Here is a 13707-nt window from a genome sequence, read left to right as displayed (position 1 = left end):
TGCAAAGATAGTATGCTTCATATTCTTTAGTGTCCAAGACAATGTATAGCAGGGTTGGTTTTGTTTTTTGGTTTCAGTTTTCATTGTTTTGGGTTTTTTTTTTTTTGCGTAAAACAACAGTTTTGTTAAGACTGAAGTCAGCTGTAAATTGAATCTGGCAGCTCTAGTTTTACAAGGCTCTATTCTATCTTTCTGCCTTTAACAAATTCTGATTTGTATGATTTTTCCATTTTTATTCAGTGTCATAATCCTTTTTTTTATTATTATTCCCCCCCCCCCTTCAGTGGGATGTAACTGTGAGAGACAAGTCATACAGCTTGCTCTCTCCTCTTTGCAACTGGGAGAAGTGCATGAGATGGGGGAGCCAAACCTACAGTGTCTTCTGAGTATGGAGATACTGGTGTTCAAATATGGAAACTGAACCAAAAAGAAAAAAAAGCTTTTAGCAAAATCATGCAATTTGAGAAAGTTGTAAATTGGTGTGCTATCTGACAGAACATACATGATTTGAGAAAATTCCTGTTTGAAGTAGATGAGTGTTGTGTCCCAGAGGTCCGTTTACTTTTTCTTGTTAGGCCTGCTTGGCTGACCAGTACCATACTAATGCATTGCAAAGATTTAATGAAGGTCATGTGGCTAATAAGTGCAAGGAAATAACTGAAGTGTGCAGTGCTGCTTACTTCTTCATGCGTAGGGCACTCTTTCTATATGTAAAGTATTTGTACAAGTAGGAATTTGCACTTTAAATTTGTGCCAGAATACAGTCATGTGTTTGAAAATCAGTGGATGCCTGACTCTGACTGAGCATATAAATACCTTGGAGAATCTTTTTGCTTTGGATTTTTGATTCAGTGGGAGTTCTGCCATGGATGTCAGGGAGACAGGATTTCATCTTGACCTGTATTTTTTTCCTGTTCTGCTTTGCAAAACAACCTTTTGTGACAGCTCTAGCAAAAAGGAAATTCGTTGCAAAGTTAGGAGAATATTTATACATTTTATACAATATAGTACTGGAGTAAGCCAATAGTAATTCTTTTCATTCGGTCTCCAAATCTGAAAAACTGATTGTGTTTTTCTGCTAAAATCAGCAACATCCTTAAAGATTTTGAATGCTGCAAGCTGCGGAGAAGCAAGGTACTATTGCTAAACAATAGAACATTTTTCATACGTGTCTTACATTGTAAGGACTATAGTTAGCTTTGCTATCGAGCTTCTTCAGGTTAGGGGTTTATACTGTGTCTTTTGTGTTGAAGTAAAATATGCAGGAGGATGTACGTAATGTTACTTAGTATGAAGAGAAAAAATGGCCTGAAAGTAAAAGCAAGCTACTTCTACCACCACACATTGCAAAATACATTTCCACTTACTTTGAAAGAAAAAAGAAGGATGACTACTGAACAGTACTATAATGCACAGCAGTTTAGGGCAACTGTCAGAAACGAGTACTGAATTTGTTTTCTGATTTTGTTTTCCTCTGGATGAGTGGGCTTAGTGTCCATTTTTTTTTTCAGTTTGTGAGCTCTCTTGTGTCTGGACAGTTATTTCTTCAAATTTGGCTTATTTTCTAGTTGTATAAAACTCTTCATCTACATTGTGGTTAGATTGCATTAAGTTATTCCCTGTTGTGCACAGCTGGAAGCTATTCTGTGCTGCAACATTTTGTTTTGTTTTGTCCCAGTTTTTTCTCCCCACTGTGTTCCCACAGCTTAGCATAGCTCCGCGCTGCAGCAGACAAGTCTCTTTTTCCAATGACACTTCTTAGAACATTTGCAATTGACATATTCTCTTTTGTCTTTTTAGTACAAATTCAGTGGCAAACAGCTCTGCTTGACTGCACGAACATTTCAAAGTACTTTATAGACTAGGAAGACTGGCTTGAAAAGTTAGACATATTTAAGCAGGCTGTTTTATTTGCTTCTTTGAAGAGACTAGGGATATTCTGAGGCGATTGAAGGAAATACACAGTGTCAAATATTGGTCTGTTTAGAAAATAAAAGAGAAATATGCAGGTCTTAACAGAGCTTTCTTTGATGGAAAAAACATTTTCTCAGTTCTAATGCTTTAATAAGACTCAAAGAAATCCCAGAGTTGGTAAACCAAATTTTGTCTTCTATCTTGGAAGTATTTTAAAAATACTATTAAAAACGGCATTTTTTTTTTTTTAGTAAACATTTTGATTATGTATGCAGGGACTGCAATTATTTATATGAATTTTACCCTCAGTAAAATGGGGCGCTGATCTGATTACTGTGTAATCACATTGATAGTAAAAGCAAAATGTCATGTGCTGGCCATTGTCTTTCAAGAAGAAAGTTTGCAGAGCTTTCTGTCAGTATCTTTGCAGTGGTCTTTCTCCTGCCAGTTTTCTTGTTTCCCATTCTCCTCCACTCAGAGGGTTTCTTCCTTCATCTCCATGCAAAGATCTCTGCTGCTGTCTTCCATCTTTCATTACTAATTGGTGATTTTTTATTTCTCAGGATGGCTGCTGCTTCCTCTGTGCAGTAGCAGTAAGCCTAACAGAGGTTGTAATTTTGGTTTTGATTCTTTGCTTGTGATTCCTGCTTCTGTTGTAATACTATAGCATCCTTCTAGTGAGATACCTCTCGCCATTTACTCTGTAAATGTAGGATGCTGATGTCTTTAAAACAGTATTTGCAATTCTCCATGAGTTATATGAAGGGAAGGAAAGAAAATGTATCAGAACTGGTAAATGATAGAAAGACTAATGCACAAGATAATTATTTTGTTTGCATTCTTGTCTATTTTCAGTACCCCTCCTTTGCTATAGCTAATCCTTGACATAGTTTACAAGTAGGTTACCCCAGTGACTATGCCCACTTCATAATGAACCTGTAATCACCATTCGGCAGCTGGAGATATAGTTAATATCTTTGATTTCCCACTAGAATCTCTCCATCCTCTCTCAGCTAGGGAAATCAACTAGATCTTGCAGTATGCTCTGAAGGTCAATCAAGTAACGCTATTTGGGAGGAGAGTGAGAATGAGATTGAATTCAACAGCTGGCAGGCTTTATGAAAACGTCATGTACCTGCTACATGTGTAGTTCATGTGCTTCTGCTGATCTCAACTGTTGCAATAAAGCATGTGGAAAATCTGTCAGTTTGGCAGGAAAGGAGGTAATAGGGCATGACAAAATAGGGCAGGGTGCCAGGCATTAGACTGGTGGATTTTATTCCACTGATACTCATCGAGCTTATGTAAGCTGCAGGTTGGTGAGGAAATCTATAAAGTACATTAAAAAGCACATGTGAAGCTGGGCTGTTATTTTCCTTTATGTAATTACATTAGGAAAGCATAAGAAAATTAATCAGGTAATACTGCTTTGCAGAAAACTGCAAGGAAGTCACCACTGTTCTGATGACTTGTGGAATAAGTAGCCGTTAATTTTGGCTACTTGTGACTTCTATGGATGCAAAGTATTGATGGGAATTGGTGCAGAGGATAATGGCTGGTGAAAAAAACCCAATATTGTCAAAAATATTAGCAACATCACACAAAATTAAGGTTAGTTGTGTTTCATTTTTGGGTGGACCTTGATGTTGGGCTGTATATGTTACCAGCCTTCATCAAAAAAAACTACAGGTATGTATTAGAGCCAGTATTGAATAAAAATGTGAGAGAAAAAGTACAGTGATGCCTCTCTAGATAAAGCACTGCAACAGCCAGTGATTTAGGTTTATTCGGAACTGACAGCTGAACACCAAGCCCTTCATGTTTAACAGCCCCAGATGAATCCCTGTTCTATGTATTAATCTGATTGACTTTTAATCTGTTCCTTCTTCTGGAATAAAACCATTTTATTATAGAATTTGTTCATGAATTCTAGAATTTAATTTCTATCATAATGAAAGGCAGTTCCATTTATAACCAGTCAGTCCAGAAAATTTCTGTATGATAAGTTGACTCAGCACCCCTAACTTGTGGGAGAAGGGAAGCTAAACTTACTGTGTTCATTTCCAAACATTCTCTTACTAAACTTATTTGTGATTTTATATACAGTTATGTCATTTTATACATCTCCCCATCAGTTATTTTCCCAGTAGAAGAATCATAGCTTATTAATGTCCACATTCAGAAGCTGATCCACACCTGTGATGTTATCACACTTTTTTTTTATCTTTTTCAGATCTAGCATGTCATTTGGAGATGAGAGATAAGGAATATCATACAGTATTTGAGTTGTCATTAGAGATGGATTTATGCATTAATGTCATGACATTTTGGTTTTATACCTTGTGCTAATATTTTCATTGAAATATCCATAATAACTCTCTCAGGGGTGGTCATATTTTCCCCCTTTGTATTAGCTCTGTTCCTTGATTTCATCTGCCATTTTACTGCCTAGTTGCACCATACAGTGAAATTTTTCTACCACTCTTTGCAATCTGTCCTTATTTTGATTATCCTAAGTAATTTCTATAAGCAATAAACTGTCACCATGCTTTTTATACTGTTTTCTAGGTTACATATGTAACTGTTGAACAAAACAGGATTCAGCAAAGATTGCACTGATTTTTCAGTATTAGTCTCTGTTTTCCTTTTTTCCTTTTTTTTTATATTGTTATTTCATGAAAGGTCATTCCCTCATGTGGCATTATAGCTGAGTTTCTTTAATGGCCTTTGCAGAATCTTGTCAAAATTTCTTAATATAAATATGTTGAACTCAGTCAATCAGACGTATATGCTTGCCACCATCTACTAGAATTTATAAGGCATGACTTGGGAGGCCTTCATAAAAAAAACACTGATCCCAAGCATCCACTATTTTTGTCTTCAAGGTAGATATTCAGACCTGCTTTGATCCAGGAACTGTTTAAAAACCTAATAAAGAAGTTAGCACATCCTAGTTGATTAGTACAGTGTAAACTTGAGTACATGAGAGTTTGTAGGCAAAAGTCAGCTATTCCTGCTGATATGCTGCTTTTCATTTTACCAGGGTTTTTTTTTAAGACTGTTTTTGTTGACAATATGTACTACACTTATCATCACTAATTCTGTAGTGAGTTGAGCAGCTTGCTTGGTTACCCTTATATGGTAAACTGCTTTAAAGAATTTGAGTAGTTTCTGTGTTACTTTCCTTCATAGTTTAATCTCCTGACAAAACTAAACATCTTTATCAGGCTTCTATGCTCTAAAAGCTCCGCAGAATATGTTCCATGCTTAAAAAACAAATTGGAAAGTGGCAAGATGACCATGCCCTTTTCAAAGATGAGAATCTGAGGCTGTGTTTTTCTCTTCATGCAACAAAGTCTGTTGAAAACCAGAAATTGAACCTAAGCTGCTAAAACCACCACCTAATTACAAGTCAGTCTTTTCTACCTGTTTCCTCCATGCAGTTAGTAGAATGTTGGTGTTTTTTTACAGGTAGAAATGAAAGCTAATCTGTTTTTTGCTAGTGACACAAAGGAGGGAAAAGATTGATACAGCTGACAATTGAAGGGAGTAAAATTTCTCTGCTTGCACTTGAACAGAGATAATGTATTTCTGACTCAGAGGTATTTTACCTAGTCATTGTGCTGGAGCAAATGATTACTAAAGGTATTTGGCAATAAAGAAAGAAGAACTTTCTGTAATTATAGCAGAACATGGTTTTGGAAGTATTTGATAGGAGGATGCCTGTAGAATTCAAGGTATGATTAATAACCAAATAAACTTTATCATTTAGTGAGAAATTTAATTTTAAGAGCACAAAACTGGTACACCAATTTTAAAATCTGTATGATTATCATAATGAAAAATAAGGCAAAATTCTCTAAAAAATGAACTGTAGTGTCTTGAGCGTTCTTGTGCTTTTCCTGGGGATTTATAATTGTATAGATTGTGAATCTCAGAAAGGGTAAACAGTGTAGGCTAGCATCGTGAATATTCACATTTCTATTTCATATTCAAAAGGCCTAACTAAAGGATTTGAGACAGTGGTTTCATCTTCTGTATTGCTAGAATCTCGTACCTATGTTGTGAAAGTATTGTATATATTAATTACTAGGAAGCAACATGAATAGTATTGCTTCCTCCATTACAATGGGCTTGCACATCAAATATTCTTTAAAAGCAGAGCCTTATTTTGGTTTGTAAAAGGCAGTATCATAGAACCATGGGGTATCTCAAATAGGAAGTGACCCATAAAGACTATTGAGCCCCACCCCCTCCTCTTTGCAGACAAACATTATTCATTTAATGAATATTAAAGAACATATAAAGAATGTTAATAATAAACATTAAAGAAAAAGTTCAAATACGTAGCAATTAATTGTTATTTTTTAACTTGTGAAAATTCCAGGGATGGGGAATTCATCAGTACCAACCATGAAGTACAGAATGCAGTGCAGGAGCACTTTATGTATCTTTTGGTCTCTGCCTGTCAGACCAATCCCATGAGCCTGTGGGGAATGCAGTGTGATGTACTTCTCTCTGAGGCTCTGGTCTCTCCTGTGAAACACCCAATACTTCTTTTGGTGCCTGTGTTTGTACTGATTATGGGCAAGGCTGTTTTCATAGTCCCAAACAAAACAAAAAACTGATTATGGGCAAGGCTGTTTTCATAGTTTTGCCCTAAACTGTATTAGAGGTTATCTGAAGGTGAAATTATGTTCTAATTGATGAGTTCCTTAGGTACTCTTAATTTACTTATGTCTCTTACATTTAAAATTCAAGTTAAAACTTAGAACACTGGTATAATTTGTGCACTGACATTTAACATGTAATAAGTTTGTAGCTGTGCAAATCTGTAGGCTTTTTTGCTGCTCTTTTCAGCTGTTCCACTGTCTTTTGAAGGACCTTTTTTCCTGATGCCATGTACCGCAGTTCCTTACATATAGGATAATTCTGTCCTTTTTATGAGGTTCACTTTTGAGGGAATAAAATACTTAATGCCAAACCAAATGCCACACTCTCTGTTAAGACTAAATGATTACTGGCTTTTACACTATTAACTTTGTACAGTGTAAAAAGAGAATAATGAAGCTGTAAGTCAACATAGGAAGAAGTTCCACAGCTATTAGTTCATCTGTTCTGCTAATGCTTACACAGATTTTTACCATGGGCACCCACTGCAGAAGGCAGCAAATATCACTGAATGCACTGAATAAAAATACAAGAACAACTGTATACATTTTAAAATGTGATGAAAATGAGCTATAATCTACACAGAAGAAGCAAGCAAAATGATCAATAAAATCTCAACTATTGACAGTACATATTCGACAGGAGAGTAATGAATTGGTTCCCTTGCTGAGGCAGTGTGTTTAACATGGTTTTAAAGTGAGCGTGAGGGTCACTAACTCACAATGTCAGAGGACAGCTGTACCATGACCAGCTAAGCTTGGCAGTTAAATGATATACAGGTTAATTGCAGAGACAAGCAGAACACTGGAGTTAAAGGACTGAAAGAAGGTGGTTGAATAGAGCTGTCCATCTATGGAGGATGAAAAGGAATGTCATTATGAAGGGAAGCTTTATTGGTATACAATAATTTCAAATTCAGTTTTGATTTAGCCTTATTTTAAAGTTGTAATAGTACAATAGTGTTAGAAGCTGAATGAATTGCAGAAGAGTGGATTTTGGGCCAGTGGAAATTGTCATCAAATAAATTTGAGATGACACCAAAACATACCTCAGATTTTTATGTTGTTTTAGTTTAACCTGCAGCCATGTCAAACTACACTTTTGAAGAGAGAAAATGGATTGATTTAACATGAGGGGTTAATGTATACATTCAGACACATCACATCAGGTTGTTTCCATGGATCAATTTTGTCACAGCTCAAAGGTTTTGATCAATATTTAGTGGGAAGGAGAGTAACCCACCTTAATGATTGCTCTTCATAGGGTTTATAATCTTTATAACTTACTGCTACATAGAACTCTGTTCAGCCGTGCACTCAGAAATGTGCTTAAGTGCCATGCTGAATGAGAATTATAATGCATCACTCAGCATGTGCATTTGAAAAAAATTACAGTAACACCGTTAAAAAAAAAATAAAATATTATCCTCTTTTGAGAACAGGGGTACTACACGTAGCAGATGTTCATGTTGCTTCTTGAATTACTCATTTCCTCTGATGACAAGGGTGACCATGAGGTCCTAAGCAGAATAGTAATATAGTGTAATACAAGTGATGCACTCTGTGAAGGAAAAGCTTTCCCATAGAGATGTAAGTGGAAAATAAGAGTAATTAAGAGTTTTCAAAGGTATTTTGCTGTTGTGGTTTAAGCCCAGCTGGTAACTCAGAACCACACAGCCGCTCACTCTCTCCCTGCCTTTTTTCCTCCCGCTGCACCTGGAGTGCTGGGGAGAAGAATCAAAAGAATGTAACTCCCATGGATTGAGATAAGAACAGTCCAGTAACTAAGGTATAACACAAAACCACTACTGCTACCACCAATAATAATAATGATAAGGGAAATAACAAGGGGAGAGAATACAACTGCTCACTACCCACCGACCAATACCCAGCCTGACCTGAGCAGTGATCTAGCCCTTCCAGGTAACTGCCCCCAGTTTATATACTGGGCATGACGTGCTGTGGTATGGAATACACCTTTGGTTAGTTTGGGTCAGGTGTCCTGTCTCTGCTTCCTCTCAGCTTCCCCTACTCCTTGGCAGAGCATGAGACTCAGAAAGTCCTTGGTCAGAATAAACATTACTGATCGCAACTAAAAACATCGGTGTTACCAGCGGTGTTCTCAGGCTGAAAGTCAAAAACACAGCACTGCACTGGCTACTAAGGAGAGAAATGATTGCTAGTGCTGAACCCAGGACATACAATGTTTCATTGCCCAGTTGGGTAGAAACACAAGGTTTTATTATGAAAAAAGTATATTTTATGATGTTTTGTATATTTCCATCCTTTAACTCGTCCTTTGACACCCTGCTTTTGTTCAAGATGTAACCAGAATGTACCAAACTGAATTTTAGAAGGGAATGTTGAGGAAACCATAACAGCTTTATTCTGATGTCTGAATTCTGGATTCAAAACCAAAGTTGTTGGTGCTTTTCTGTGCTTCATTAATTCCATAGTTATTGAAAACTAAGCTTTTTGCTTTAAGGACATAACAGGTATTATGTTAATTTATGATTGTCTTGCTAAATTCACCTTGCTTTTGTCTTGTTTGTGATTTTATTTTATTTTTTTTGTAGGGTTGTTTCCTGCAGTGCTGAATCTGGCTACTAATGCTCTCATCACAACCAATGCTACTTGTGGAGAAAAGGGTCGTGAAATGTACTGTAAACTTGTTGAACATGTACCTGGACAGCCTGCAAGGCACCCTCAGTGCCGGATTTGTGATCAAAGGAGCAGGGTTCCACATCGTAAGTGTGCCATTTAAATTTTGTTCCTTTAAAAAGATTTTGTTCCAAAGGTTGTTCATACTCAGCAAAAACAAACTGTAGGTCATGAGCCTGATTACTATGAAATTGCTGTCTCTTTAAACTAGGTTATCCATCGCTTCCATTGGTAGTTTAAAATCTGCATTTGTTATGTATGCCCCTCAAACTGGACTTTCTAATTCAAAGTGGAGCACTTAAATTCAAACTTAGGAAAATTAAGTATCTACAGCTGTTGTTGACTTCATTTGATACATACCAGCCATGAAGAAAAACCAGATGATTTTTACCTGCGTACCTACATGTGGAATTTGAGTATTTTGCCAAGCATAAGCAACATCTGAAATTCCAGTTTAGGGCCAGCTCCACTTTTGTTTTATTGTGTTCTGGAATATTTTTCTTCTTTTGATGTTAATTCAGTTTCACTGAGCCAGCAAAAAGAAGAGAAGATAATGGAACACTGCTTAGTTTAATTGCTTAGGTTTTCAAATTAAAATTGATCTTTCCTAATACTGCTTTCTTAAAGACTACCTGTCTTTAAGACAGGTATTATTCTAAGTCACAAGTTTTCCTCCTGCCTCCTTCTCAAAGGCTAATGATGACTTTAACACCTCATTCTCCGATTGCAAAGCAGCATATTCTTCACCAGAATCTGTTTGGAAGCAGGGGCATCTCTAGCTTCTTTCTGTGCACAAGTTAAACAGGCTTCTAACCCTTTACCTTTTCCTCCTTTAACTTTCTGTTCACCCTGGCACTGCTTAATACATTCAGCCACTTTCTCTTAGTCTTTCCAGACCTGTTGAGCCCATGACTTCCCAGCCTGCGAAGTGGCACATTTACATTTTTGCAGCAATTTATCCATGACGATCCTGCCAACTATGCCAATTTAATGTCACATGAAAGGGGGGGAGATTTTCTTGACCCCTAGTATTTGATCTGTCCATCAGTGCCCCAGGAAAGCCGATACCCTTGTGTCTGACCAGTCTGTCAGCATCCTGTTATAGGGACCCCACTGAACAGTCATGTTTGATCAGAATGCAATTCAACTGACTTGGTCAGGGAATGGTTCATCAAAATACCCCCCTTCACTGGGTCTTCTCAGTTTGTTTGAACATGTTACCTGCTGCTAGCAACTGCTAGTGCCCACGAAGGGCGAGCACTAACAGTTTACGGAATAACACTCTATTAATATAAAACTGTAACAAACTAAGGTTCATGGTTGCTGGTGATAGGGACTGTCTGCAAAAACAAGCTTGAAGTGATACACAACCAAACTATAATCGCTATATAATAGCTAGCATTAGTTATTTAGTGTGCATAAGGTGAAGTTCTTACCCAGTAGGCGTCTCTGTGGGGGAGAAGACAGGTTCAGCCTGATTGCAAAAGTTACAATGGAGTCTTTCCCGTTTCTCACCTCCTCTCATTCACTTTTATACTTTTCTTTACTCTCAGACGGAGCTTGAGTGACTGTAGTCATACATTCTTTTATTGATTGGTGTAAAATTCTCTCGCTTCTCATCTAAAGATACAGTTGATAGCGCATGCTCAGTGAGGGGTAGTTGGAGGCGGGTGGCTTTGGGATGGAGTTTATGGTTAGTATTATAATGAGATTATAATAGCATGGATCACCCAAGGAAAGTGGTTTCGCCACAGCTGTTTGCTCAGCAATAGACATCTTCTCTTATATTTCCCATTTGGCAGCTGCTATGAGGCTTATCAGCTGTATGGTACCATCAAATTCCCAATCCTGCAGGGAGTACAACAGAGCCTGGCCGTGGTTGATATTCTAGGGTAGCCGGTTGTGTTGCCTGGGGAACCATGGTGGAGTATACCAAGTGAAAGTGGCAACTGTATTTTACCCTAAAAAGGTTTCTGCAACTTCTGTTGAACCCCAGTTTTCTCTAAATTTCCCTCCCAACAGTGATTTTCCCATACTACCCAGTAGCAAAACCAGTTTTCAAGTATAAATGTTTTATCATCTGCTTCAGAGATGATAAATAGCTTCTAGCTATTATAGCTGGGAAGACTAGAATTGAGAAAATTTCTTAGTCAAGTATTATGAGTTTAATTTCATGTGACCTTGCAGTGAAAGACATGAACAGCATTAACACTGTTATATTTTTGTGAGTATGTTGGCAGATGGTAGAGGATGTAGAGACTTAAGACAGCTTTTAATGGAATAGATAAAATGTTGAAAGAAGCAGAGCCACAGAACCATGGTGACAATTTTTCTTTTTTTTCCAGTTGTTTCCCTATAAAACCTACCTCAGATATATTTACACTTCTTGATAAAGCACATTTAAGCATGTGGTGAAAAGAAGGAGGAAAAAAACCTAAATCTATATGCCAGTTCTAGACTTAATTCCAGGGCCACTCTTCCTAGGGTTATTTTACTTATTACGAAGTCTTTTTATAGTAGCTAATCTACATCTTCCTGCAAAAATTCATATAACCTTTTTCTTAACTTCAGTCAATGCAATGAATAGATTATTCCCGTTTTCTTTAGAAAAGTGTTCTACTTAATTGAGGATTGATGGTATTACTCTATCTAGTTTCTACACTAAACTATCTTTTTTCATAGAATCACTGAATGGTTTTGTTGTAAAGGACCTTAAAGATCACCTAGTTCCAACCCTCCTGTCATGGGCAGGGACACCTTCCAGTAGACCAGGTTGCTCCAACACCCATCCAACCTGGCCTTGAACACTGCCAGGGATAGGGCAGCCACAGCTTCTCAGGGCAACCTGTGCCAGTGCCTCACCACCCACATAGTAAAGAATTTCTTCGTAGTGTCTAACCTAAATTTATCCTCTTTCAGTTTAAAGCCATTACCTCATGTCCTTGTAAAAAGTCCCTCTCAGCTTTCTTGTAGGTTCCATTTAGGTACTGGAAGCTTCTCTAAGGTCCGTCCTGTCGTGGTTTAAGACCAGCCGATAACTCAGAACCACGCAGCCATTTGCTTGCCCCCTACCTTCTTCCCTGCCCACTTTTCCCCATTCAGAGGGATGGGGAGGAGAATCGAAAGAATGTAAGTCCCACGGGTTGAGATAAGAGCAGTCCAATAACTAAGGTACCATACAAAATTACTACTACTACCACCAATCATAATAATGATAACGGAAATAACAAGGAGAGAGAATATAAAACTAGAAGGGGAAAGGAAAAATCCCAGTAAACAGAGGTGGTGCACAATACAATTGCTCACAACCCACCGACTGATACCCAACCTGATCTGAGCAGTGATCTGGGCCTTCTGGGTAACTCCCCCCAGTTTATGTACTGGGCATGATGTGCTGTGGTATGGAATACCCCTTTGGCTAGTTTGGGTCAGGTGTCCTGTCTCTGATCCCACCCAGCTTCTTGTGCCCCTTCTTGCTGGCAGAGCATGAGACTGAAAAGTCCTTGATCAGGGTAAGTGCTACTTAGCAGCAACTAAAATATCTGTGTGTTAGCAGCGCTGTTCTCAGACTAAAGTCGGAAAACACAGCACTGCACTAGCTACTAGGAAGGAGAAAAAATAACTGTTACAGCTGAAACCAGGACAGGTCTCCCCTGAGCCTTTCTCCTCTCCAGGCTGAACAAACCCAACTCTTTCAGCTTGTCTTTACAGGAGAGGTGCTCCAGCCCTCTAATCACCTTTGTGGCCTTCCTATGAAATTGTTCCAACACATCCATGACTTTCCTATGGTGAGGACTCCAGAGCTGAACTCAGTGCTGCAGGTGGGGTCTCATGAGAGTGGAGTAGAGGGGGAGAATCACCTCCCTCGACCTGCTGGAAATGCTCCTTTTGAAGCAGTCCAGGATACAGCTGGCTTTCTGGGCTGCAAGCCCATTCATTCCTCTAATAGGCTGCATTTTCTGTAACTCTTAACTCTGCAAATTGCAGTTTTCTGAATTCTGTCTAAGCGTTTTCATCTTTATTAAAATTCACCTGGGCTCTTACCAGGACATCATAGAGATCCAGGTATGGATGAACAGAATGGACAGAGTATATTCCTGCTTACATGCTTTTCTTCAGTATTTTCCATTGTTACTGATGTGACACTACTGAGAGTTATACAGCTAGTAGTCTTTTATAATCCCCAGATGCTTTCCTCATAAATGGTTACCTATCCATTTCCTCCCAAAGTTGTATTTGTGAATCTAATTATAACTGCATCAGTATAGACTACTTCATTTGTCTGAACACAATTTCAACCAATTTTTTTCCCCAAGATAGTTTTCCAAGTTTCAGCCTTGTCTTTAATTGTAGTAAATGCCATCTTCTAAGAAAAGGTGATGAAACTTTGTAGAAATGTAAGCATTAAAATATGTTATACTGTAGTAGTGTGTCCCACTCAGAGAAGATTTTTGCTCAGTTT

The 13707-nt window shown here is 38.0% G+C and overlaps 1 protein-coding gene across 7 annotated transcripts in view; it reads left to right on the top strand.

The window, feature by feature from the left end:
- LAMA2 (laminin subunit alpha 2) overlaps positions 1 to 13707 on the top strand; it is a 361801-nt gene that overhangs the window by 81074 nt on the left and 267020 nt on the right. For all 7 annotated transcript variants that reach the window (XM_061378283.1, XM_061378279.1, XM_061378277.1 and 4 more), the window contains exon 2: positions 9161 to 9331. In XM_061378283.1, coding sequence (XP_061234267.1) covers positions 9161 to 9331 — 171 coding nt within the window. The remainder of the gene's footprint in view (positions 1 to 9160; positions 9332 to 13707) is intronic.

This window comes from Neopsephotus bourkii, unplaced genomic scaffold, assembly GCF_033783945.1.
Source record: "Neopsephotus bourkii isolate Nb327-2 ecotype Australia unplaced genomic scaffold, CSIRO-AGI_Nbou_v1 NB_1765, whole genome shotgun sequence".
NCBI classification, from domain to species: Eukaryota; Metazoa; Chordata; class Aves; order Psittaciformes; family Psittacidae; genus Neopsephotus; species Neopsephotus bourkii.
The sequence above is the reverse complement of the archived record's forward strand: the minus strand, read 5'-3'. Positions and strand labels throughout refer to the sequence as shown.